Raw genomic sequence first — 27464 nt, forward strand, 5'->3', positions numbered from 1 at the left:
CATTTCAACTTCTGGGCCTAGTCTATTTCCTAGCACCTATTTCTCTGACTCTCAAGTAATACTTCATTATGTTGATTAGAAAATCATCGTTCCGTAACTTTTACTCTCTTAACAACCAAATATTAGACGAGAAAGGGGTGCAACTGGGAATCACAGGCCTTAGTTTGAATCCTTGTCTTGCCACGGACCCCTCGATGTGACGTTTTCAGTTAGCCGCTTGATCTCCCAGATAATTCATTTTCCCCATCAGTAAATCGGGCTGTTGACATCACCTTTACGGCTCATTCCGTGACTCAGTGAGCAGGTGTATATAATTCACGGAGCACCATGGCTGACAAAAGTCGGTGCTGAACCAGTGTGAGTTTCCCCCCTTCCCACCGTCCTCCCCAGTGCAAGCCTTCAGCTATACAAAGAGATCCCCCCAGTTACTGAGTTGGAGACTGATCTCGTCTTCCCCGTGAGTGTTCCCCAGGGTAAAGAGACCCAGTTTAGGTTCATAAACGTTCCTTGAGCGACTTGTGTACTCTCCACTTGGCTATGGGAGGGGAGATTTCTCTCTGAGTCAGTGATCTCCTACTTCTTACCAAATGGGAAAAGAATCTGTCCCTCCCTCCTGCCAAGAGCTGGGGTTCCGCCGTCAGAACCCTGCATGTTTTAAGTTGAGTGTTCACGTAATGGGGCCTGCTTGCCTAAGTAGAAGCATCCTTTTTACTAGTCATCAAGTTTTCTCTTCAAGAACGATTACACATTTCACAAATCCAAGGGGACAGCCTCAGTTCGATAAGAGCCTGCCAGCCCCAACTCTGGCTGTGTGTATTGACAGCTGGCTTGGCCCTGCGGACTCCGTGGTTTCCCCCAGAAACGCACAGAAGGACCAGAAAGCAACAGCTGCTCTGTCCCTTGGCAGGGCTGGAGGTGGTTGGCCTTGTGAATGAGGTTTTTCAAGTAAGGACCTTGCTCGAGACGGGATATTAAAGGTTTGGTTTTGGTTTGTGTTATTAACCCAGTACAACACGCTAACAGCTTGAGATTTAGAAACATTAAACACTCCCTTCTCAGCTTCAAGATGACAGTTGATAAGCATATAACCATAAGATACTGAAGACAACAAAGAACGGGAGGAGAAATTTGAGCCCTGGGAGATTAATAAATAATGAGGAGCGAATAGAGTCAAGCCACAGATCCCCAAGGGGGCCCATTAGTTGGGCTCTTGCATAAAGCCAGACAGGCAGGCATGGCTCCTGTAATTCTGTTAACACTAACAACTAGTCCTTAAATGCTCTCAGATGTATACAACAGGGGTATTTATATTCTCGCAGCAAACAGAGCTGTTGTTCCAGAATCGTGAGCAGTGGTTTAGTTTGGCAAATTGGGTAATCTAATCACTAGCTTTGTCAACTGCCTTTCTGCTTGCTCCCTAAGGAGGCCTCCTGTTCCCTGCAGAGCTGTGGTTCTCAATCTGCATCTCCCAGAGCTCTCCTGTTCCACAGAGGGTCTTTTGGGGGCAGCCGGGTGGGCACAGCTCAGTGAACCTCCAGGCTCTCTCCACCTGCTTCAGGGAGAGCAGCTTTTAACTGCTCTGGTCTTTAGAGAACTTGGAAGATTGGGCTTGAAATGAAAGGGTTTGGGGGTTTTGTTTTGTTTTTTGCTTTAAAACAGAAACTTGAACCTCAGCGGTGCCATGATGTTCCGCTACCTTTTGTAAGTTACTTTTCTACCCGCTGGTATGTTTCTGAAATGTAAGCAGGTTAATACCCCCGTAGAATTCAATGCTCATATGAATAAACCGCAATAGATTCATTCCCCTTCTCGTGGTTGATTATATGATTCCTCTTTTTTCACCATTTGAAATAAGGCCTCAGTGAAGCTGAGAACTTTTTTTTTTTTTTTTTTTAATAACAGCAGTGAGGGGTGGTGAGCTCCGAGCGGGCCAGGAAGGGAAGAGACAGCAGGAGGGGGCCGATGGGTAGTGCAAAGGGGGGAGTGGAAAGGACTAGAAATTGCGTGGACGTGACCGAGGCAGGACCAGGTGTGATGAAGGAAACAGTCTGGCTTGTAGAAAGCAGTTAAAAATGAAGGTAAGTTGAATGGGATTGCATTAAATTAAACTGAATTCAATTTTACCGAATCCATGAGATACTTATCTTGCACATTTTAAACATCATGGTTCCTTTTTCCTCCTGCATTCCCCCCCCCGCCACCAACTCCCTCAATGTCCAACCAGCATATGGTTTTTAGAAGTTTCAAGAGCACCAGATATAAATTAGATCAGTGATGGAGTTTCTGAAAAAACAATAAATGCTTATATTAGTATCACACAGAAAAAAGTTGAGGTTATGACAATTTTGTGAAATTCAGATTAAGCTCTCAGGATCCACTTGCTTGATACTGTGCGCATTTTTGCCCTTGGAAGATTTTGCTTCCTATCTTCAGAAGCAAAAGGCGACCTACAGAGCTCTCAGAACGTGTGATTATTCATTTGAAAATAATTTTGATAGACATCTTTTACATTGCCTTGAATCATAATAGTGAGTGGAAACTACATATGAAATCTTTTTTTATTTTGAATTTGGGTTTTCATCAATCTAAAGTATTGTGTATGTTAAAAGTCTTTGTAACAATATGAGTTAAATCTTTTCTTGCATCACCTGGTGGTCTCCCCAGTGGTGGACTGTGGACACAGTTAGCCAGGGGAAGATCCCAAGTAAACAGGATTCAGTTTGCCTTTGGGGTGGGGCAAGCTTTTTTTTCTCTCTGTTTCCCTCTCTGCAAACCCTGACCGTGTGATGGTTTGACTCTGTCCCCGTGGCTCCGATTGTCTTTACTTTTTGGAGTGTGCATTATTTGGAAAGCATTTCAGGTCAGAGCTCCAGGCCAAATTGAGGATAATGACTAATCGGTAGGTTGTGGGAATTACTTGATTCAATTTAGATACTTATTTATATCCTATAATAAGAAAAGTATTTTTAAAACATTGGATATTGTTAGTATTTACAAAAATGAAATTCTGGTTGTTCTAACACAACGATTAAAGTTATTATCAGCAATCTTGATTTGGAGTAGCCCTTATCAAAAGTCTAGAGCTAGTAACTCAGCTGATTTTCAGTATGACTAATGAGGCAGCAGTCTAGTTTCTACTCAGAAATGGGTTCAGCTGATCATCAGAGAACCAAGTCTCTATGTCTTTGCCGTCTCACTGTTTGGTCTGGACTAGAAAGTTCTTTTCTTTTCTTTTTTTTTTTTTTTTAAGATTTTATTATTTATTTGAGAGAGAATGAGCCATGGGGAGGGATTGGGAGAGAGAAGCAGACTTCCCGCTGAGCAGGGAGCCCACTGCGGGGCTCCATCCCAGGACCTGGAGATTGTGACCTAAGCCCAGGGCAGACACTTAACAAACTGAGCCACCCAGGCGCCCCTGGACTAGAAAGTTCTAATAGTATGGTTTTGTCTCCTAGGCCAGCTCCCATGGATTAGTCATAGCTCCTGAGGTCTGTGGGAAGTGTGCTGGCATCAATTAGTGATGTCTGCGACCAGGGTCCAGGGCTTGGGGGGGCGGCAGGGAGGGGAGCAAATGTAAGGTCAGAGTATCAAGATCAGAGTCTTATCTCCATCCTTTATTAGTAGTGAGCTATCATGGGCAAGTCACCCATTCCACAACCTCAACTTTCCCAACTACAAAACGTGGATAACAACAATTAAGAGAATTAAAATGGATACTAAGAATGAGAAAGAAACCTTAGCTGCTGTTATCGTGTCTTGCCTATCCCATTCTGGAATTTCGCCTTTTAAATTTGTGGTATTTTAGTATTTCTGTCACCCTCTTGGCAGTTAATTGCGAACTACCTGGGATCTTGCATTAGTGCGTTGTATGACGTCATGCTCACTTCCCAGGCCTTTCCCTACTGCCCACACTTTCTAGCTGGGGCCCCTCCTGCCACAGGCAGTCAGTAATTATGTATTTATTGAATGAACATTAACCTGTTACTAATAGCGTTTTTAAAACTTTAAATGTTGACAGTCAGATGAATATAGCTTTCTTTTTCATTTTTTTAAATTTTCTTTTGATTTGGAGAGATGTATTTTGCATTTTATTTGAGAGGATTGTTTTTATTTTATATCCAAGGGGTCATAGGTTTTATTTTTTTTCTCTTAAAAAATTTTAAATTGGGCTTTATTTTCAAGGAACTGAGCTGTTTTCTGTGCTCTGGCAGCCCCATGGGCCAGTGTGAAGAGGATACAGGCCCTTAGGCTTGGTGGGTCAGGCACTGGGGAGGCTGCGACCGCCTTTGGGGTCCCCCTTTCTGTGCTGAGTGCGGGCAGGGGCCTGGGCTCCCCCACTTCCTCTGCACATCACAGGCACTCTGTAACCCATCTCCCTCCTTCTGGAATCCTTCCTCCCCAACTCCCCATGCCCCCTCAGTTGACACCACACTCCTTAGAGCCTAGACTTAAATGATTTACTTAGCGATGCGCCCTGGTCACAGCTTCAAGCCGTCTGGACCCAGCCTCTCCATCTCCACTTCCCCATGACTTTAAGATCCTTAGGTCTCCTAAGAATCGACTGTGCTTCCACATAAGTCATATTGTCTACCTGGCTAGAAAGTTCCTTGGCTTTCTGCTGATCACTCACTGCAAGACCAGTTCCCTATGGCTGCCACAAGCAAGTAGATAAACGTGTTTCTTCTTTCCCTGGTAACAGGCGCATCTCATCGTGCTGAGCAAAAACCCCTCTCAAGAAGAGGCAGCGGTCTCTGCGCATTTTGTCGCCCACGCTGCTGTAGCTTCTGGGAGTACCCAGCACCAAGGTGAGCGCAAACCTTCTGTGGGCGGGGCTTGCTGCCCGCTCTACGCCCCACCCCCCCCACTACCCCGGTGCCTGCGCCTGCGCCTGCGCATGCGCTGCTGGGTCTGTAACCCGCTGAATTTAGGGTGGGCGCACAGGTGGGCGGGGTCTGTGACAAAGGACCCTCGGAGAGCTTTGGCGGCTTTATGTGGCCCTGCATAGCTGTGCCACTCCCTCAGCTGCAGCAGTGTTCTTTGGTTTCTGTCCTATTCGGCCTTTTTCTAATCTTTTACTTTCAAATCCAGTGAATTCTCCTCCAACCAGAGCTATTAAGAGCCCCAGAGAATCCATGCTGGGCTTACAGGGAAATCTGCTCTGCTTTCAAAGGTGATCTATTTTTAAAGATTGTTGTGGAGCTACTGTGGCAACAGATCTGGCTTGTCGGAACCCCAGCCCACAGACTTTCACAGGACTGGGCTTTCCATCAGGATGAACTTACATGGTTTCAGGAGTCCAAGAGGAAGTTGCTATTTATGACTCACATGGTTTTTCTTAGCCCCATGTAAAAGGTAGAGCTGCGAGCTTGGGGAGTTCTTTAATCCACAGTTCTGGACTCTGAACATACAGTGTGCCTCTGTTGCTGGAGAACATATATTCCAGTGACTTTTGGTGGGGGGGAGGCAGTCAGAATATTTAGAAATAAATAAAGAAGACCTATATGGGTATATTGCAAAATATCAGATAAAAATAGTCATGTACTATAGTAAAATAAGATCCAGTGGGCCAGCAAGCCTAAAATTGAGATCCAGAATAATTGGGATACAGGGTACAGGAGTTGGGCTAGGATGTCGAGGCTGGCGGGTAGGCGAAGACGAAGGGGACACCTCTATGAGCAGCTTGGTCTGCACAGACCTCTGGGTGAGGCAGGGGTTCCAGTCCAGGGAGGAGCTGGTGAAGGGGATTCTTAAGACTCTTCGTTCTGGTCTCCTTTTTGGAGCGGAGCAGCCTATCTAGGGATAGAGAGAGAAGGCTGGAAAACTTTCAGATCCTCTCTCCCGGGAACACTCCATATCTAACAATCCACTACAAAACCTTCAAAGAGCCAGCAGTTTTTAAACCAGCTCACTGGTGCTTAAAAGTCTTTTAGTAGGGGAAAAGACCCTTCCACTCCCAACTAGTAAGACAGTTAAGATGCCAGTGCATGTTGGATGGAAATCCCTAGACTAGCAGGAGTCACAAATCTAAGTGTCTATAGGAATCAAGCAAGCCATATGAGTGACACAGAGAGTCACAACAATACAGTAGCCGCAGCAAGCATAATCGTAAATGGCAGCTTCTGGTGATTGTAATGTGCGAGAGACCATGCAGAGGGCTGAGGACGGTAGCAACTGGAGAAGCCGTACCCTACTGAAAGTGAGCAGCGGCCTCTCTAGCCCATTACCACCAAGGGGAAGGCAGGCTTCTATGGCAGATCTGCCTTTTCAAGAGAAGGCAGAAATCTAGGTTTTTATGTGTAATTGACGCTAACTAACTCAAGTAAGTTTCAGACTCTTCATGGGGCAAAACAAGTGTGAGGACCAGACCTGTAACTTCTGCCCCGGAGATCAGGTGTGTAATGAGTGTTTGTCAGACCCTCCCTGGTTTCCTCAAGGCCTCATGGGTTTCAGACAACTGGGTGGTTCTGGGGATGGAGGAGTCTTGGGAATGCCCAAGAGAAGGCCAAACAGCTAGGGGCACCTGGGTGGGCTCAGTGCGTTAAGTGTCTGCCTTTGGCTCTGGTCATGATCCTGGGGTCTTAGGATTGAGCCCTGTATCATCACATCATCAGGGTTCCTGCTCAGAGGGGAGTTCTCTCAATCTCTCTCTCTTTTAAAAAAAAAAAAAAAGAGAGAGAGAGACAGAGAGACAGAGAGACTACCAAACAGCGAGGAAACCAAGGCCCAAAGACCCTCTTTGCCTAGAGGGATTCCTGTTTGCCAGCATCTTAGCTGATTGAAAAATGTATGGATTGGGTGAGGACTGATAGAACTTGTGTCTTGAAATGTTTTTCCCTCTAGCTGCAAAGTTAGGCCATTCTGCTTCTCATGACTCACCGAATCAGACAATGCAAGTATATATATTTGTGTGTGTGTGTGTGTGTGTGTGTATACACACCTATATTTTTATGTATTTATTTTATTTTTACATACATTTTTTAGTCTAAATATAAGTGTGGGTATTGTAAATGGAGAATGACAGTGATACCATAAAACGATCTGTGAGAATTTAATTAACTCATGCTGTAATAATAGTAGTAAGAGCTAATGCTTATCATGGTGCATACAGGGATGGTTCTAACCGGTGACATTTATTAACCCAGTTAAACCTCACAACACCTCGGTGAGGTTGGTATAAGACCTTCCAGTTTCTGGTGGAGAAACTGAGGCACAGAGAGATTAGGCAATTTCCCCAGGGGTGCATAGCCAGGGAGCAGCAGATTTGAACTCGGGCTCTTGACCTCCTTGTTACATTAAAAGGGCGGCACATGACCCCTTTCCTCCCTTGCTCTGCCCCCCGCCTTAGGCCTTTGGAAGAGTCTGTGGCATTTGGGACAGAGAGAGGACTAGAAGAGCAGAAGCAGCACAGAGAGGTGGGTTGGGAGGGCCAGGGGGCATGTGCCAGTCCAGGAGCACGCACAGGCTCTGGGCTCCCCCTCTCTTTGGCGTCCTGAACCCTGCAAGCAGACTTGCCAGGCAGCATTTGAACTATAGGAGGAGAATAAAGATGTTTCGAAAACTTCCCCCGGGGGGGCAGGGCGCTGCGCCTGGCTTTACGGACTAGGGAACGGGGTCCCTTCGGCTTGAGGCTTAGTGGGTTGGTTGCTAGAGACATAGCAGGACTCATGGTGAGAATAAGGTCGCTAGTCAAGCTGGCCTTGTCTCTGAAGTTGCTGGAACTCATACACGTGCTCACTTAATCCTTTTCACAAGCCCCACTTTTACAAGTGAGTGAACGCGGCCAGCTCCCCATCCCTGCCCATTCCCTCGGTCTGTATTCTGTCTACTCATTGCTCTACCCAAAAAGGACACAGTCCGTCTCCGTCTGCAGGGTGCTTCCTGATGACCCCTTCACTGGAAGTGGCTGGCACCGGGATGCCGTGAGGAGGAACGTGTGCTGGAGCCTTAAAGGCGATTCAGCGCTGAGGTCAGGCAGTGAACCCGGGAGATCAGAGCAGCTGCTTGTCAGGCAGCAACGTGAATCCTGGGAACAGGTGTGGAGAGGAGCACCAGCCCCCATCCCTAAGGCGTCAGGCCGTCTCAATGGGCACATCAGAAGTAAACACAAGGGGCGCCTAGGTGGCTCAGTGGGTTAAAGCCTCTGTCTTCAGCTCGGGTCTTGATCCCAGGGTCCTGGGATCGAGCCCCGCATCGGGCTCTCTGCTCAGCAGGGAACCTGCTTCCTCCTCTCTCTCTGCCTGCCTTTCTGCCTACTTGTGATCGCTGTCAAATAAATAAATGAAATCTTTAAAAAAAAAAAAAAAAGAAGAAGAAGAAGTGAACACAAGCGAGGAGAACCCCCAGACCCTGCCTGTTGTGTCCACTAGTTTGAAAACTGCGTCGGGTCTCAATCCTGGTTCCCTCTGTGGTGAACGTGGAAAAGGCTGTGGCAAGTGGACTGACCTTGTGCAAGTCACCCAGCGTTGTGGGATCCGGAGTTTGATCCAGCTCTTATCCACAATGCCTAAGTGTGGTGCAGGCGGAGGGGACCCGTGTCACAGGCGTGGAGTCAGCATGCCTTTGGAAGCAGGGCTGGGCTGGGCCCTGGCCAGCCAGGAGCTGCCATGGGAGTGGGCAGGTGCATTCCCACCGCCTTTTAGGAAGCCCGGGTTTTCTAGTCATCTCTCTCTTCATTCTTGCTCAATGCCCCCCTGAGCAAGAATGAAGGAAACAGACCCAGGCCTCTGCTGCCTCCAGCATGGGGAAAGGAAAGGGAGAAATGTGGAACTTATCTTTGTCTGAAAACTAAGGGGAGTTAAGGGGAGACCAACCCCACCCCACCCCCGAGCGCATGTGTGTGTGCGCTCTCTCTCTCTCTCTCTCTCTCTCTCTCTCTCTCTCTTTTTCTGCTTGTCTTTTATCCAGGACGGCAGGACTGTGATGGACTTTAGTCCCTTTGCATCTAGAAATCCCAGCCAGATCCCCTGGGAACAAATCTGCATGTTCTGCCCAATGCCATGGAAATCCACAGGCACAAGGACCTCAGCCTTGCTTCCCTGTGCTTAAACCTATCTGTGCAGAATACATATTTTTTATTAAAAAGCATCATTAATGAGAAAAAAGTTCTCATCTGGGGATCCTCCATAACCTGCTCGCTAAATGCCCATTGAAGGCTTTGCCCTTGGACAGCCAGAACGCCCCTGGCCCAGAAGCCAGCGTGTTTCAGCCTCCACGCTCAAGCGAATCCCTTTGCCCTGTGCCTTTCCTGCATTCCTTATGCAGACAAAACTGCCCTAGAAGTCACGAAGGATTGGGATTGCATAAGGACTTCCAATTCAGGCTCCTGGAATGTCACTGACCTGAGCCTGGCCGGCTTCCCGGAGCAGCCATAGACAAACTTGGTATTAACAGCTTCTCCCAACCCCGCTGAGTGTTCAGGGCATTGGCCTTGTGTTTATAACTCTTCTTCTAAAGGATATTAAAATGAAATGGGCGGAAGCCAAGTACATTTCAGTGTAAACCTTTGAGAGGCAGAGCCTGCCCAGCACAGGCGGCCTTGTTTGGAAGTGGCTCCATCTACAGCCTGGGCTCTGTAGGGTCCAGACCCGGCAGGAGGGAAGGGGCCCGGTCAGAGCCTTGGAGGCCACGGGGGTGGGATCCCTGGCCATGGGGACCAGACTCATGAGCGCAGGGTGCATTCCCAAGATGTAATTCCCAAGATAAATTCCCTGGCCCTCTCTTATCCTCGGCTCTCCCCACATTTTGTGCAGTAGACATGAATTATATGAGTATCGGAAGCTAGGCATTGCCTCTTGATGAAGTCTCGTGTTTTATAGACCTCCGTGACCCTCCCTTCTCTCAACTCTCCCTCCTGCGGCCTGCCTTCTCAGCCTGCCGCTCTGCTGGGTCCCACCCCAGGCGCCCACTCCCCACCCCCGGGGTTATAGATGCTCCTCTCCATGGCCCTGTGTGTCCCGTGGAGACAGGAAGCCAGACAGGCTCTGGAACACGCATACGCCCAGCTCCAGTGGACTCCTCCGACAGGTCACCTGGCTCCCTGGAACAGTCATAGTCAGGGGGCCTACACCTGCCCGTGGCCCCCCTCAGCTGCGCCGGCTGGCCCCCTCGCCCCACCTCCAACCTGGGGAGGCCTCCGGGTGGGGTTTGTGGTACAGCCCTGCTGGTGGAAATGAGTGTGCGCCACGGCTGGCCACGCCCACCAACCTCTCTCCCTTCGTCTCCCTTCTTCCCCTCTCCATCCTCCTCCCTCCTCAGCCTTCCCAAAGCCCTCTTGAGCCCCATGTGCTCTGAGAGGCCCTTTCTCAGCTCTTAGACAGGGCCCATTTCTTGCTCCAAAATGCCCAGCCAGCCCGAGCCTGGCCTGCCTCTGAGCTCCTCAAGCAGGTGTCGGCATCCATGCCTGTTCTGGGCTCTCCAGGCCAGGTGAGGAAGGGGAAGCCACAGGGAGCAAGCTGGGTGAGGCCAGAGAAGAACCCTTACCCTCTCTGCCACCATCTTTGTTTCCTCTCAGAAAAGTCTGGAAGGTATCTTACTTCACATCCCATCTAGAGGACCGAGGGCCAGGGCGTGTCCAGGATCACTCTGCAAGTTAGAGGCAAAGTAAGGCTTAGACAGAGGCCAGGTACTACCTACTTCACCACACTCCGAACTGGAGGTGAGTGACACTGTCCCCGGAGGGCCAAGGAGCCCAGAGGACAGACAGTGGGGGCTGCAGAGTCGACCGCTCATGGGGGATAGTCCATGAGGGGGGTTGCCTCCTTCTCTCCCCAAGTCTGTGCTATTGATCTCTCTTCACAAAGGGACAACCAGGGGCAAACCGAAACCCCATCAAGCCTTGCTTACAAACTGCCTTTCATCTTTGCTTCTGAGAACAAAGTCTGTGGCTTCAGTCCTCTGCTAGGGAAGACGAGGTACGTGCCCTCTGTGATATCCAGCTCTTCACTCTTCTACTGGCTAATAATTTGTCTTCAGAACTTCTCAGAAAAGCCCATGGTATTTATACCCTGACTTGGCTTCCAAAAGGATTTTTAGGGCAGCTTCTGGAAAACATATATACTTCACCAGGTAGCAGGGACTGGAGGCTGCTGGATCCCTGACCACCACGGGGTGGCCACTGCTGGGTGAGACTGTGAGTGGTGGGGAGGTAGACCTGGGGTCCGCTTCCTGGTGGCAAGAATATTGGAGGCAGGCAGATCCCCAAAGGGACTGAGCCCCTGACAGGGCCTGTGTGTGGCCTGGCACTATGCGGGCGCTTCAGGAACGCTCTCCCACGCAAGCCTCACCCAACCTGCCGCCATCTTGGTCACCTCATGCTACTGAGGCAAACCCGCCCCCCACGGATGACTTTGGACTTCCTGGGATCACATGGCTAGTGAGTGGCAGGTGGGCCGCTCCTAGAAGCCATGTTCGGGGCCTGGGAAAGTGTTCTTCCCAAAGAGGGTCTCCCTGTGGACCACACCCCCCCACCAGGGCTGGTAGGTGGTCTCAGGGCAGCTGCCTGGGCAGAGCCCATGGCAGCCCTCAACAGGGTCTAAATGGGTCCCATCTGTTCGTTTGCTAGGTGACGGAGCTCCCCTGGGTTAACGCCAGGCTAGCTTCCCTGCGGTCCTTAAAGCTTTTGCTGGGAGTACGTGGTATAGATTCTTTCCCAAGACTGTTGACAAAAGAGAATTGTCACATCGTACATGCAGTCCTCCCACTTAATGAAAGCTGCCCTCACTGTTCAGCTCTTGCCTTAGGACAACCTTAAGAAAATGAGCCCAGAGTCACTGGAATTTGTTTTAATTAAAAGCCTCCTAACCTCCAGTGTGTCAGACTCTAACCACGCATTCCTCTTGCTCTTTAAAAGAGAAGTCTGGGAGGGCCTCCAGGAAACATTAAGCCCCTCTGCCCACGGGGCCACACTCTCTCCCTCGCGCTCACTCACAGACGGGCCTAAACATTGTGTTGCAGTGGAAACGGGAGAGGACTCCTGACCTGGGGACACCTGTGCCGCCGGGGCTCAGATTTACAAGCTCAGTCATGCTTCTGTGCTTTAGAAAATGACCTCATCTTCCGCCAAGGCCACCGGCGTCAGGTTGCAGATGATTCTAGAAGAGGTTTTCCAAGTTGGGGGTGGTCATTGTGAGCGCACTGAAATGGCCGGCTCTGTGTGCACACACACCTGGCTGCAGGGCACGAGGTCTGGGCTGGGGCACGGCATCTCCCCACCCTGCTTGACCTTCCGTCTCCGTGGAAATCACTTGCCCACCATGGGCCGCCAGGCGGATGCCCACTCCCAGAAGAACAGACTGCTCATCGGGGAGTCACTCCTTAGCTGTAGTGACGGGACAACTGTGCTCTCCCCACGAAGACTGATCATGTGGTTTGCAGGTCGGTCTGGGAGTTAAACAGGTGAGGGAAACACATGAGAGTCTTGTAGTAAAGGAGTTTTGCTGTATCCTAGGTAAAAATAAAAGTCGTTTCAAATTTAGAGACAGGGAAGGCACCCACCCACAGGGCATGCCCAACACCTTCTTCTGTTCTTAAACTGAAGGCTCTTCTGATCTACAAGGGCCTGGACAGGATGCCTGATGTGTGGCCAACTTATATGGGCCAGCAGCTGTCAGAGAACCCCTCCCCCACCCACACTCCATCTGACCAGCGACCTTGCAGGCAGCACCTTCAGAGGGCAGACTCCAGGGCAGGGCCCGTCTCCGATGTCCCACCACCACCGTACCAGGCTTGTGTTCATGTCAGTAACCCCGCTGCCTTAATAAATAACTCACTTCCTCAATAAATAACTCACTTCCTCTCTCCCCTTCCTTCTCTCCCTCATTCTCACTCCCTCTTCCAGAAGTCCACATGTGCTAACAAGCATACTCAGGCCTCTCTGAGCCCAAGGTTGAGCCATTTACGTACTAGTTTGAATTAGGCCAATAGGCTCCCTCTCTCCCAGCTTTTCTGTGAGATCAGCTACACTAAGGGAAAGGAGCAGGTGGCACTCAGGTCTAGGGGACCGGCTTAAATGGGGTACCCTCTAGAGGGGCAGCTGGTCAGCATGTGACCCCTGGGGGAAAGGATACGAAGAGGTAGCAGGACTTGGGGCTAGAAAGGTAACAAGCTCAATTGCGTCCTCCTGTGTCTGAGAAACCAGCTCCTTTCTCAGAAAGAGGAGGGAACTATTTCCATCCCTTTTGCCTCCTCCTCTGATTAGGACACCACTTCTGCCAAAGCCCAAGGTCTGAAACTCAGTCCCTGCTTGCCCAGCTCCAACCGCTTCCTGTATGCTTGACATTTGCCGGTCTTTATGGTAAGGACTCATCTCAGGGGAACAAGGCTGAGACTCAGAAAGATCTTTGGTCTTCAAGAAGGGCTCAGTTGCATTCTTTGGTTAATTCCCAATTAGACAGACTATTAAAAGAGCAAAAGCACTCCACTCCTAAATATCCCTGTTAATTTTTAGACCTGGAATGTTCATCTCTGTAATGCTTTTAAAATCAACAAAATAAATGCGACATCATCCACACATGCTGTCATGAGATTATCAGAGTAGCCAAAATTAATACTTAGTTTGCACATTAAATCTGTAATGCTTTCTCCCATGAGTGCACTACAAGTGAAGAGATTTTCTACTTGGTAGAATTGTCTGCTACCAAGAGAAAATTCTGAGTAAATACCCAAGACATCCAGCTGCTGGTCTAGTAGGGGACAGACCCCCTCCCTCCCCCCATTGAGAAAAAGGAACAGGGGACTCCAGTCCAATCAACTTCTATCTCGCTACAAACTCTGGGGGCCGGCTGGCATAGACACCTCTCCAGAAAACTCCACCTCCGAACAGAATTCCTGCTTCTGTCTGGCAACTACCTAGGTGCCAAGCAAAGTAAGTCTTGCAGAGAACTGAAACTTAACTTGTTCTCAGACCTAACTTTTCTCTTGGTTGACTAGATTCGGTAGACGCATTACGCGGGTGTCTCCTTTCTAAAAGAGATCACATGGCTAGTACTTGAGTCATTTCTTGAGACCAGTATGCTCAGTGTGAATTTCAGGTGTTCTCAAAACTCTCGAGGTGGGCACGAGGTGCCGATGAGCCCAGACTTCTGTGCCTTTTGACCACTCTTCCTTTTCATAGTGCTCCTGTCCTGTTAATGTCCACCTCTGCTTCTGGTGTCCCTGCTGGTCAACCTTGTGAGGGCAACAGAGGTTGTCCATAACCACAATCCTCCAAGCTGTCCCTGAATTCAAATGATGACCATTTACAAAGCACGGACTAGGGGTTAGACATGTCCTCAGTTGTTGATATGCATGAATCCACTTACTTTGACAACCCTATAAAGAAGATGCTAGTGTTATATGCCCCTTTCCAGATGGGGGCATTGAGGTCAGTGACTTGTAGAAAATGGCAATAATCATCTTGGGCGACTAGATGACATCAGAGCCAGCACCTGAACCCAAGCCCCCGCCGAGTACAACCTCAGGAACAGCCACCTTCTTTGGATAGGCTGTTCCTCCGTGACTTCTGGAATGCTGTATTCATGCGGGCCTCTTTGGAAGCATCTGGCACTTGTGTCACAGTAGGAGCAAAATGAATTCAAGGGGGGGATTCTTTGGAAAAGTTATTAAAACAGAGAAGACACTAGCTGGTCTAATCAAGAAAATAGCAAGGACACACAAATGCAAAATTAGAGGTGATAAAGGGGAAATAAGCTGATGCAGAGGAAATGCAAAGAAGCAGAAGATTGTGTTTTATCTTTTTGCTCGTATGTATTTGCCCTAAACGATACACATGAGATTTCCGAGAGGCGATGTCCAGTCGGCCACTGTACACGTGGGTCATCGTCTTCTCTGGCAAATGTTGTGTGTTTATCATGTGTCGCCATGAGGTCGTCTCCAGCAGGGGCTTCCGCGGGAGTCCCATGTTCCTGGGAGGAGAAGATACTGCCTTTTCCTCTGCCAGAGCGGGTGTTGGTGGTCCCGCTTGCTACTTGTATTAGTTAATAAAATTCTCCTGGCACACAGTCACGTCCATTCATTTACGTGTTACCATTTGTTTATGGAAGCTTTGGTGCCTCGACAGCAGAGGTGAATAGCTGAGATAGAGCCCATGTGCCCCCCAAAGCCTAAAATATTTACCATCTGGTCCTTCACAGAAGACGTTTGCTGATGCTTGTCCTGGAACCCTATGATTTCTCCAGTTTCAGACTCATTCCCAGTTAATTTCTTGGCTCAGAATTTCCAAACCAAGTAGTTCATATTGATTCAGAACTCACTCATGGCGGGGGGGTGGGGCGGCGCTTGGGTGGCTCAGTGAGTTAAAGCCTCTGCCTTTGGCTCAGGTCATGATCCCAGAGTCCTGGGATGGAGCCCGGCATCAGGCTCTCTGCTCAGCAGGGAGCCTGCTTCCCTTCCTATCTCTCTGCCTGCCTCTCTGCCTGCTTGTGATCTCTGTCTGTCAAATAAATAAATAAAATCTAAAAAAAAAGAACTCACTCATGTACCTGCCCCATATATGCTATCCCCATTTCAGATGCTCTGTTTCTAGCCACCAATGGCCTCTGGTGGGTGGGACAACTGTGAGGCCTCACCTCGGACCATACAATTGCTTTTATCTTATTGTAGGGATTCCTGACTGTGTTAGTTTTCTTCTGCTGCATAACCAATGACAATTGCTTAAACCCACTGGAACCCAAGGAACTAAGAAACTCAGTTCCTTATGTCAGAAGTCTTAAAGCCCCATTTTCTTGCTGGTCAGGGACCTCCCTCGGCACCTACAGGCCACTCTTGGGTCCTCATACCATGGTTCCTTCCATCTCACCAATGGAGAACCTCGTTGTCCAATCCCTCTTATGCTTTGAATCTCTCTGGCTGCCTTTTCTGCTACCAGCTGGAGAAAACTCGGCTTTGAAAGGGATCAGGTGAGTCGCTAAAGCCCAAGGGATAATCTCACTTCCTTAAAGTCAACCATGTTATTTCATATAACCTCATCACAGGAGTAATAGCTCATCCTATCGGGCAAGTCCCACCCACCATCACAGGCGAGGGATTCGAGGAAGGCGAGGGGCATACGGTGCCATCCTAAAATTCTGCCCAGCACACTGGCTTTTTGTCGGGAGCTCTATTCCGTCTTCTTTTTTTTTTTTTTTTAAAGATTATATTTATTTATTTAACAGACGGAGATCACAAGTAGGCAGAGAGGCAGGCAGAGAGAGAGAGAGGAGGAAGCAGGCTCCCCGCTGAGCAGAGAGCCCGATGCGGGGCTCGATCCCAGGACCCTGAGATCATGACCTGAGCCGAAGGCAGAGGCTTTAACCCACTGAGCCACCCAGGTGCCCCTCTATTCCATCTTCTTACCACACTGAGTTCTCAGGCCTCATCTCTAGTCCTCATCCTCGTAGAATAGACCCTCATGGACCACTCAGGTTCATCCCCCACTCACTGCTCCGGCTTCTAGTTCCTTCTTCATTTTCTTTACTTTTTCTTTTCTTTTTTTTTTAAGATTTTTATTTATTTATTTGATAGACAGAGATCACAAGTAGGCAGAGAGACAGGCAGAGAGAGAGGAAGGGGAGCAGGCTTCCTGCTGAGCAGAGCGCCCAATGCGGGGCTTGATCCCGGATCATGACCTGAGCTGAAGGCAGAGACTATAACCCACTGAGCCACCCAGATGCCCCCCTTCTTCATTTTCTATACCTGAGGTTTTCCTTTTCTTGCTTTCAAGGTTGGCATACATTTAAAAACATGTTCATCATATTATGACCAGTCCGTTTATGTGTTTGGAATGGTTGGGTGTCTTCCTTCAGTGGCGTGTCAGCCATATTTTCCCAAATTTTAATGTTGTAGAACTACTAGTTCTAAGATAACAAAGTCCATGGAAGCCCTACCCTCTGTGAGCAACAACCAGAGTTACAGGAAGAATTAATGGTTAATCAGCCTGAAAATGATAACCAGAGTGTCCAGGTCTGGGGAGTTTTCCCCGTTGGCATTAGCTTTGCTCACATGTTGCTGGGAGAGCTAAAATGTATGAAAACCAAGGAACCTCAATTGCCGTATCCTTCTGAGACCTCAATCTTTCCTGAAAAACGGGCAGATTAGCTTGGTCCGCTTGTCAGATCGTTCAGCACCACTAAAAGCATATTTATTCTGCCCCCATTTCAACTCTGCAAACAATCTTCAAATGTTGTTATGATGCTTTTCTTCAGATATGGCCGAACAGTATTTTCAGGAGAGCATGGCGAACCTTAAGGATGCTGAAGGGACAGGAAAGGCCAAATTTCTTTCAATTCAAGATGATTATTGCCATTTTCTACAAGCCACTGGACAAAAAGAGGTAAGTGAGTTTGGCCCAGAGTCGACTACTCTGTACTCCATGCACATGAGTTGACATCCAAAAGGCCGCTCCTTCATGCTGCAAACATCCGTTAAGCCCACTATGTCCGAGGCATGTGCCAGACTCCATGGGGACAAGGGTAGATAATCCCAGGAGGCCTCTCTTGGGCCCCTCCCAGATACTTAGCCTTGGGAAATGAAAACTATTCCTGAGAATGTAGATCCCATGGCCCCCAGCCTCCACAGAGGATCCTAAAAGACTAGAAACCTTGGAAACCCAGTGGGCAGACCCTGCTTCTCACAGCCTGTGGTTCTGGCTCGGATAGAGGGTGACCATTAATGGGGCTGATCCCTGTCTCCTTATTTTGGGTTATGGATGGAATTTACATCCCTAATGAGAGCTACACAGCACAGAAGTTACAGCCCACAGTCCATGGAACCATACAAGCATGCTTTTTTATGGCTCGTAAAAATGGAACAAGACCCAGAGTTTATATTCACTGGTAATTAAACCCTTGGGAACATATTTTATGCAGAGCCAAACAGCTACCAGAAAGCCGATTGCTGTGGCTTGAGATATATATGTATGTATGTATGTGTGTGTGTGTGTATGTGTGTGTGTGTATATATATATACATATATATAAATATATATATTTTCATATCGATATATATATATAATTTTTATATAATTTTTTTTCAAATGAATCTATCAAAGCAAATCCTTGAGATGAAAAGCTTGTATTTCCTCTGCTGGTCTGTAGAGTTAACCCCCTACCCTTCTCTCAATGGGCAGGAGCTTAAGGAACATGGGTTTTTAATCTAGAAGCATCCATGTTCATCAGGCCAAAGTAGGACCACAGTAGCCATAACGAATGGGAGTTTGCATATTTTTCTAAATGACCTTACTGAGTAGAAAGGGACCTTCCAGGCGCCTCCGCTTCTAGAATATCTGGAGAAGTTCTATGGAGAGCACGCAGGTCAGGAGTCTAGAGGGGAAGTGGGGGAGTCCGCTCACGTCATGCCTTACCCCTTCCAGCTCATCGGTCATTTTTATCTCCAGAATGTACTGGTTGTCATGTCCACCTCCGTCAGTCATCACCTCCTGCCTGGACCACGTGAACAGACTCTGGTCCTCCAGCTGCCTTTTCCACTCTTGCCTTTTACTCATCCATTCTGTATAAGGAAGCGATGGTGACCTTTTCAAAACACAGATCTGATCAGCGAACCCCCGTTGGCAAAATACTCCAGTGGCTGCTCAATGCCCTTAAAATAAATCAGAATCCTGTACGTTTCACCACACCTTCAACGCAATCTGGATTCCGCTCACATTTCCGGTCTTAGTTCCGCTCCATCCCTTAGTCTGCTCAGTTTCGGGCCACATTGGCCTTTTAATCCTCACTCCCAGGAGTGCCCAGCTCTTGTTTCCAGCTCGTGGAAAGCTCCTCTTCGCTGGTCTGGCGAGTGCGGATCCATTCTGAGCGCTCATCCGCTGGCCTAAGTCCTTTCCCCAGGCTTCATTAGATTCTTCCCATTATTGTTCATCATAGAATCCTTTTGACACAATAATAGGATAAGGGGTGCTTCGTTGGCACAGTCCCTTGAACATCCGACCCTTGGTTTCAGGCCAGGTCATGATCTTGGAGTCGTGAGATCGAGCCCCCTGTCGGACTCTGTGCTAGTCGCGAAGATTCTCTCTCCTTCTCCCCCTCCCACTCATGCTCTCTCTCTCTCAAAAATAAATGATTATAAAACAATATGAAAGGCATGGTATAGGAATAATATAACAATATAATAAGAATAGTAAGTTATGTGTGGATGTGTACTACCTATCCCCTGACTGGGCTGATTCCATAAGATCAGGGACCCTTTTGCTGGTGATGGTGATGGGGAGCCATGAGCAGCTGGGTGGGTGGAGGCTTGGCTCTGGGTCACCTGACTGCTTTGGCTACCACAAGGCATCTGCCCTCCCCCTTCCTGCCCCCCATTCTTCTTATCTGGCTTCCTGCCCTGGTGTCTGTCACTGACGCCACACTTCACCGCCCTTGCCCTGGTCACCCAGATCAGTGGTATTGAACTAAAGATGTACCTCGCTCCCCTCGGCCTCCTTGGGAGATTTTAGCAAACTGGCTCTTTTGTTCAGTCCCCTGCCAGCCCTTCTGGTGCCCTGGTAGGAATAGAAAAAGCTGCCTCTTCCTCGGGTGGCTGCAGCTCATGCCAGAGCACATTGCTTGGAGAGCACACACAGGCTAGATTTCAACTGTCCTCGCTCTCCTGCCCTTGTGCAGGACACAACCTGCCCCACCAGACATGGCGGCCTTGCACGGTGCTCAGTGTGGTCGCAGCCCTCTCCCTGTGAGTCCTCACAGGAGGTGGCCAACAATGTTGGGCCCCGAGGACAGTCCCAGGCGTGAGCATGGGACTGTGCTCAGACCACCCCAGGTGCGGACACTGCCCCTACATGGGCTAGAGCCCTGTGCTAGCAGGAAGGTGATCTTTGGGAAGGAAAATGCCTTTAAAGGTAAAATATAAGTGAAGGTCACTCTGTCGCAGATTAAGACGTGTGTGGGCTTATCTTCTAGCTTCATGCTCGATCACCTTCTACTCTTTCCTGCTTTCCTGCTCAAGAACCTTCTCCAGCTTCTTATTCCCCATAAGAAAATCCAAACTCCAAACCCTGGCATGAAGGCCCTCCACCAACCACCAGCCTGGTCCGTGACTCCCCGCCTCATCTCCCCCCTGCTCTTCTCTCCCCCCTGCAGTCAGATGAGCCCGCTGGCTTGCCTTGCCCTTCTCCCACCTCACCCTTGGGCTCCCAGTTTCCCATGTATCCTCTCCTCAGCCCACACAGGTCCTATTTTTCCTTCATTCCTTTCCATTACGCTGTTCTGCCTCTCACAGAGTGACGCTGTCTCTATTCCCACCCATGTGACCTCTCTTCCATTGCCATCTCCACCGGCCATTCAAGTTCATGCACATCTATCTCTAGATTCCCCTGTCAGGCTAGAAATGGCATTGAAAACCTCGTTTAGCAAGAAGAGTCTGGCTCTTCTTTCCATCACTGGCTCCTCAAAACCTGACGACCACTTTCCACGGAAAGTTGCCAAGCCCAACACCCGCACCTTGCCAAATCCTCGTTCACAGATGCTGGGGGTGGGGGGGGCGGGACGTACAAAGGACATAATGGGCTTCAGCATCAGGCAAGTTCCCCACACACCAAGGTAGGTCACACACTTCACAATTTACAGTTTCCCTCCTCCGAGGGTGATTTCATCTTTCCGTGAAGAAATTGTTTCTGCCTTATCAGTGCCTTGGCCGTTTCACACCCCACACCCCACCCCTAGCATTTAACTCATATTATTGCCTGTAAACTGGGTAAAGCTTTGCCAGCTCTTTCTATCTGTGGAAGGCTTATCAGGATGCCTTCAGGGCTGTATGGGGAAGCTCTTTAACTGGTTCCAGCCTTATTTGGCTCTGAAATTCAGTGTTTGTGTCTCATAGCCATAATCATGCTTTCGTGGACGTACAAGACCATGGAAGAACTTCAGGAGACATGTGGGCAATGGACAGGCAGGGCTTTCCCTCTGTATGTCTTGGGGTCTGACTGAAGAGATTAATATCAGAAGATCCTGATTTCTGACCAACGCAGGTGTTTTATTTGATGTTGGTGTAAATAAATCTGATAAAGCACACAAAATGTCAAATATATTCAATTTTTTTTTTTTTTGCCATGTTAGAATGTTCGCTTTTGGTTTCCTCAAGTATTTCTTATGAGAAATAGAAACGTCTGGAATATGTTCTGGGTATTTTTTAAGTACATGAATTGCCAGGAAACTCTAATTTTCACTTATGTAAGAACGTCACTGTGCACAGAGGAAAAAGAGCCTGCAACTGAAAAGGATTAAAATTATGGGCCAGATTCAGGTCCCAGGTCAAACACTGGGGAGCGGTCTGATCCTGAGCAAGTTTCTCGACTGCTCTGTGCCTTAGTTTCCTCCTCTGTTCAGTGAGGATTAATACTTATCTGAAAGAGACAGAATTAAATGAGCTCACGCAGGTAAACTGCTCAGCGCAGTTACCTGTTAGCTTCTGTTCTTACTACTCAGCTAGAATGAATTCCCGTAATACTTGGGGTGGCTTTGTTCTCCATGTGTCTTCTGTGCGTTCTCTCTCCGTGGTTAACATCTCCCTGCCCCATATATGCCATTTCCTGTGTCCTGTTTAGGGAAAGTAGGCTCAGCTCAAGGACGCAACCCAAACCCAAATCCCTGAAGAGTGAAAATACACATCAGTTACAACATTTTCTTTTATTTACTCATTTGAGAGGGAGAGCAGGAGCAGGGGAGAGGCAGAGGCAGAAGGACTCCCCACTGAGCCGAGAGCCCAGTGTGGGGCTCAGTTCCCAGACCCGGAGATTGTGACAGAAGCTGAAGGCAGCCACCCAACCGACTGAGCCACACAGGCACCCCCATTTTCTTTTTTTAAAAGATTTATTTATTTATTTGAGAGAGAGAGAGAGCCTGTGAGTGGTGGGGGGAAGGGCAGAGGGAGAGAACATCCCAGCAGACTCCTGCTGACTGTGGAGCCCAATGCGGGGCTCGATTCCCTGAGCAGAATCCAAGAGTCAGACTCTTAACCGACTGAGCCACCCGGCTGTCCCCAGTTACATCCTTTTCTTAAGGGGCGTTGATCTTTATGAGCCTTTGAACTTTCTAACCAAACTTTAACCTTTGTTCCTGTCACAGAAAGCAACCTCGATCCTGAGAGAGTCCCTGGAAGCCAAAGTGGCAGTGTGTGGCGATCTCAGTCCCGAGGTGGCCGAGACCTACAGGCTGTTGGGTGGGGCCGACCTGGCCCAGGGGAACCACGCTGGGGCCCACAGGAAACTGAAGAAGGTAAAGCTGGACTCAATACTAACCTGGCGAAACCCTCCCCACAGCAAACTTTCTCTCCCTCTACCATTCTGTTTTTAAGTGAAACTTTATCAGGGGCTCATTTAGGTAAGATGACCACTTCTGCAGCCAAGCTAAGCCAACAGTTCTTGGGTAAACAGTAGAGTCATCCTCTTATACACATATGTTGTTAAATGAATTATCAGTGATTTTTTATTTTAGCATGCAGTTGTTTTCAAATTTTTGCCTAGGGCCATTCATCAGTCTTTTATTTTATTGTACTCTTTTTGTAGAGTCAGTTTATGGAGGAATTCTTGAATTCTTGTGTGTGTTCTTTTAGTTGCTTTTTAAATCAGGGGTTTGTTTGTGTGGAGGGTATGAGGTAAGGATCTAATACTATCTTTTTTCAAAGGGAAACCAGTTGCCCAGCACCCTTTGTCAAAGAACCCACCTGTTCTCCAGTGATTTGAAAGAACACGTTCATCATGTACTACACTTGTGTGTATGCTAGAGTGGATTTCTGGATTTCTGGTCTCTTCCGTTTCTGGTCTCTTCCATTTGTCTTTTTGTTTATTCGAATTCCAGTGCTTCATTGTCTTAATTATAGAGATTTCATAGCGTGATTTAATAGCTGGTAGAACACCACTCCCCTCATGGTTTTTTATCTCCCTAGAGTATCAGGTTTTCTAAACATTTTTGCATATTTATTTTTTCACATGAATTTAGTATCAACCTGTCTAGCTCCATAAGAAGTTTGGTGGTATTTTTTGGAGGATCATGTTAATTTATAAACTTCTGGAAGACTGAGAACAAGGGATGTCTTTTTATTTGTACATGTCTTCTTATGGATCATTCAGGCACATTTTAAAGTGTTCCCTGTATAAATTCTGCACATTTCTTATTAGGCTGATTTCTAAACATTTCCTCTTCCTTAATCATAATGCTGCTATAAATGGAGTTCTATCTAGTATTATATGTATGTGTGTGTATATGAGTATGCAAACTGTTGGTTTCTCTCTGTTAATTTTATTTTGCTATCTTGCTTAATTCTTTTCTTGTTTGAGTTAATTTGAGCATCAGTTCTTTCAAGTTTTTCAGGTGTACTATTACATCATCTGCAAATACTTTTACTTTATGTTTTCCAATTCTTTTGCCTCTAATTGATTTCTCTTGTCTAATTGCATTGGCTCATACCTCCAGTACAATAATAGGTAATAGGCATTCTTGTTCTGATCTTAGTGGAAATATTTCTAATGATTCTTCATATAGTAGGTGCTGTCTTTGGACTAAGGTTTATATATTTTACCATGATAAGGAAATATCTGTCAATTTCTATTTTCATGAATATTTTTTATTAGAAATAAGTGCTAGATTTTTATCAAAGACTTTTTCAGCATCAATGGAAATAATCATATGATTCTTTTTAGATCACTTAATATGGTATATTTTATTATAATATTGAACCAACCTTGTATTCCTGGAATAAATCCCCATAGTCATATTGAACTATTTTTTCAGTATAATGTTGATTTGTTTACTAACATTTATTTTAGGATTTTTTGCACCAGTATTGGTAAGTGATATTTGTTTAAGTAATAATGTTATATTTGCTTCATAAAAATAATTTGGAAATTTACCTTTATTTTCTATGCCTGAAGGAATTTATGCACACACTAAAACTATCTAGTCTTTGAAGGTTTGTACCCCCTGTGAAACTTTTTAGGCCTGGTGCTATTTTTGAATGGCAGGGAATTTCTTGATAATCTTCTCTATTTCTGTATAAAAAATTGCTCTGTTGAAGCTTTCTATCTCCAATGAGGTCATTTTAGTGAACTGCATTTATCTATTTCACTATCATTTTCAGAATGATTTGCATGGAGATTTGTAATTTCATGAATTTTTTAAATCTCTGCTTTTTTCATAGTTCTCTTCTCATTATAATTTCTTCATTTTTTATTTGGATTTCCTCACTTTTTCCATTGACTGAGTTAGTTAGTGGTTTGTCTATTTTGTCAGTTTTTCAAACTCCATAGGTCAATTGCCTTCCTATTCTGTTTCACTAATTTCTGATTTTATCTTTATTTTTTCTTTTCTCATGACTTACTTTGTTTTACTTTGTTGGAGTTTTTCCTTTTTGAATTGGGACTTGAACTCATTTGTTTTCATTTTTACCAAGATAATGTTTTAGGCTCTGGCTTTTCCTTTTCTTATTGCTTTAAATGTGTCTCATAAATTTTGTCATGTTGTGTTTTCATTACATGTATTAGTGTTAAAATGGGGAAATCCTGTTACCTTTAAGTAACATAACTGACCAAACCAAAAGAATTAACTTTAGTTCTGAGCGGGCTGCCCTATGCATTGAGCCTTCTTCTCTTCTTAGGACTTTTCTGAATCTGTGGCAGAAGGCATCAGATTTGGTAACATGCATGGTGCCTAGCTTTTAACAAGATGATACATATATCAATTATCACACAGTCAATGGTAGTTATCAGTCACCTTCTATGCGCCAGTAGTTGTGCCCAGCAGACCTGGGGAAGAACAATGATCAAGACAAATATGCTTCTTGTCTCCATGAGATCCAGTCTGAGCAGGAAGATATGTTAAACTAATCATTTCAGATAATCTAAACATTATACATGTGCCAAAGACGGAGGAGGGAAATTAAGATGGCGGTTGCCCTGGGCTTCTCCATCTTCCATTTCTGAGCTCATACTTACTGACTGATTGTTATATCCCCTGAACTGTGCTGAACGATTTACACATATTGACTTATTTAAGCCCTATCGTGAGTTGAAGAGTCGATACCTCTACTTCTGTTTTTTACAAAGACTTAGTGTCTCAGCCTTGACTGCAAGGTCAGGAGTTGGCAGAGTGGGGCTTTGGCACCAAGAGGTACAGGCGAGGTGATCTATTCTGCACTTCTCCTGGTTCACCTCAGGCCTCTCAGCAAGATTTTGATTGAACAAGGCCTCCCTATCCTTAAAAAAACATTTGGGAACCAGTGACCCAGTGGGGAGAATGTCAAGATCAGAAAAAGGAGTCTTTGGATTATCACTGACAGAAAACAGTCAAACCAGCTCAGATATAAAGGGGTATCTTTTGTCTTATAGTTTCCAGGGAAAGGCCAATAGGCAGATGATTAGCAAAGTAGTACATAGCTAAGCCTCAGGAGAATGTTCCAAGGTTATCTCTGTCCCAGACTCCTGCCTGTCATGGCCATCTGCCTTCAAGATGGAGATCATGGCTGCCAGCCCTCCAGAGTTTAACTTCCTACCCCTGCACCATTTCCCAGTCATAGCTTGAAAGATCCTAAGGAAAGGGCTATAGACCTGACTTGAATCAAGTGCTCACCCTGGATCAATCAGCTGAGGCCAGGGCCTTGGTAGGATGTAAGAACATGGCGCCCTCATGGTGGCTGGCTGGCCCAGGGTGGAGATGGTACAGGAAACACAGTCCCATCGTCAGAAAACCTGAGACAGGGTCCCAGAGAGAGCCCCTCCCTGTTGTTGAAACACGTGCAATGGGTCCACTAGGCATCCAGTAGCTTCCTCCCTGAGAATGTTCCAGGCCGATGAGGGAGTTACAGATTGTAAACCCCCAACTGTGGTATCATATGCTAAGTTCTCCAGGTCCACACTGAGATCTGTGGGAGGAAGGGGGCTTAGGGAAGGTGTCCACAGATAAGTAGTCCTAAAAAAGAGTGTAGCCCAACAGAGACAGGAATTCCCAGGTTGGAAATGGGGTGAAGAAGAAGTTCGGGGGTGAGAGAGAGTAAAGCCTCTTTAAGAAGCAAAAACTAGTTAGGGCCGACCATCTGGCAGGAAATCGTCTTGGAAAGACATGGGGGCAAGTCTTGGCAGCCATGTTTGTAGGTTAAGGGGCTGAGACGTGATCCTTTAAGCAGGGGTCCCAAACAATGGCCAGTGCACTGTCTGTGTTTATTTCATTACACTTAAGGATACAAGCCAAGTTAAAAATGGTGTTTACAGATAGTCATAAAACTTGTCATCATTTTATAAGTGATCGTCAATCATTTGGAGTATAGGGAACATTAACTGAGCCCTCGCTAAGGGAAGTCTAACCTGTACCAAGAAAGAAACCTATTCTCCCGAGTAAAACTAGATTCCAAAAACACCTACGTGTAATTTCACTGATAAAACAAACTCGAGGAAGTTTGCTCTCCCTCTTGTTCTGTACGTGCCTACACAGTAAGCCTCCATTTTTGTCTCTATATGTAGAGACAAAAACCCGCAATATTTACCATGTGGCCCTTTGCAGAAGAAGTTTTCTGAATGTTGCCTTAAGCAGCTAGGAGCCATGAAGGGAGTTGTAAGCAGGCCACCACAGGTCTATATTTGTACTTTGGATTTTAAAAAAAGAGAAATTATAGTGAGGACCGTGTGGAGAATGGACTGGAATGGGCCAAGAATCAAGGGCAAGAGGCTTGAGGAAGACAAGAAACCTCTGTGAAATGGTAGTAATAGCAACGCCCAGACTTCCTTTCCCCCACATTGTGCCGGGGATGGAAGGAGCAGAGGGCAGGGAGGAGGCTGCTTTCAGGAGCAAAGGATCCAGCGGGGCCCAGGGGGCCACAGAGCCCCGGAAGGAGGAGAGGGCAGAACTCTCCTGGCCGAGGCACTGCCTGCCCTTGGGAGCCTCTGCTGTGATTCCTCTTTCGAGGGTTCAGCCTGGTCACTCAACTCTGGGCTGGGGAGGGACCCCAGGAGTGGGGGGAGCTGGCAAACTTGAGTAGGAGCCACACGAACCTTCATGAGGACCCTGCTGTCCCCTGTGGGGCGGAGCAGGTACCACGACCAACCTCAGACTCAGGGCCAGGCTGGCTGCCGCCCAGAGTGGCTCATACATCGTTCCTCATCCTCAAAGCCCTGCATGTCAGACCTTAGGAGCCCTGTCTTCAAGGGAAGGGGCTGAGCTGCCTGGAAACAAGTGAGTTGTACATGGGCAGGTTTATCTTAAGTAAGGTTCACCAAGCATGGGGTCTTAAAGCCCTGCATGAGGGTGACTTTCTGAATCCGACTCTGGGGCAGGGGTCCCAGGCCCCTGGGATCTGCATTTTAGCTTCTGGGAGAAGGTTGAGATCACTGCTCTGGCCCCATGCCTACCCACGGGGCTTAAGATCAGGTCAGCCTCGAGACACTGTCAGGTTTCATCCCTCCCGAAGGCTGCCCTGGACGTCAGTGACATTTTCTCCCTTCATTCCAGCCTCATTAACCATCAGTCCCGAACACCATGACTTTGACATTTTAAA

General features: G+C 47.3%; 1 protein-coding gene across 2 annotated transcripts in view; it reads left to right on the plus strand.

The window, feature by feature from the left end:
• TTC23 (tetratricopeptide repeat domain 23) overlaps positions 1 to 27464 on the plus strand; it is a 99304-nt gene that overhangs the window by 61961 nt on the left and 9879 nt on the right. For both annotated transcript variants that reach the window (XM_044231021.1, XM_044231022.1), the window contains exons 7-9: positions 4700 to 4805; positions 17178 to 17305; positions 22049 to 22198. In XM_044231021.1, coding sequence (XP_044086956.1) covers positions 4700 to 4805; positions 17178 to 17305; positions 22049 to 22198 — 384 coding nt within the window. The remainder of the gene's footprint in view (positions 1 to 4699; positions 4806 to 17177; positions 17306 to 22048; positions 22199 to 27464) is intronic.

The sequence above is a fragment of the Neovison vison genome, chromosome 13, assembly GCF_020171115.1.
Source record: "Neovison vison isolate M4711 chromosome 13, ASM_NN_V1, whole genome shotgun sequence".
Taxonomy (NCBI): domain Eukaryota; kingdom Metazoa; phylum Chordata; class Mammalia; order Carnivora; family Mustelidae; genus Neogale; species Neogale vison.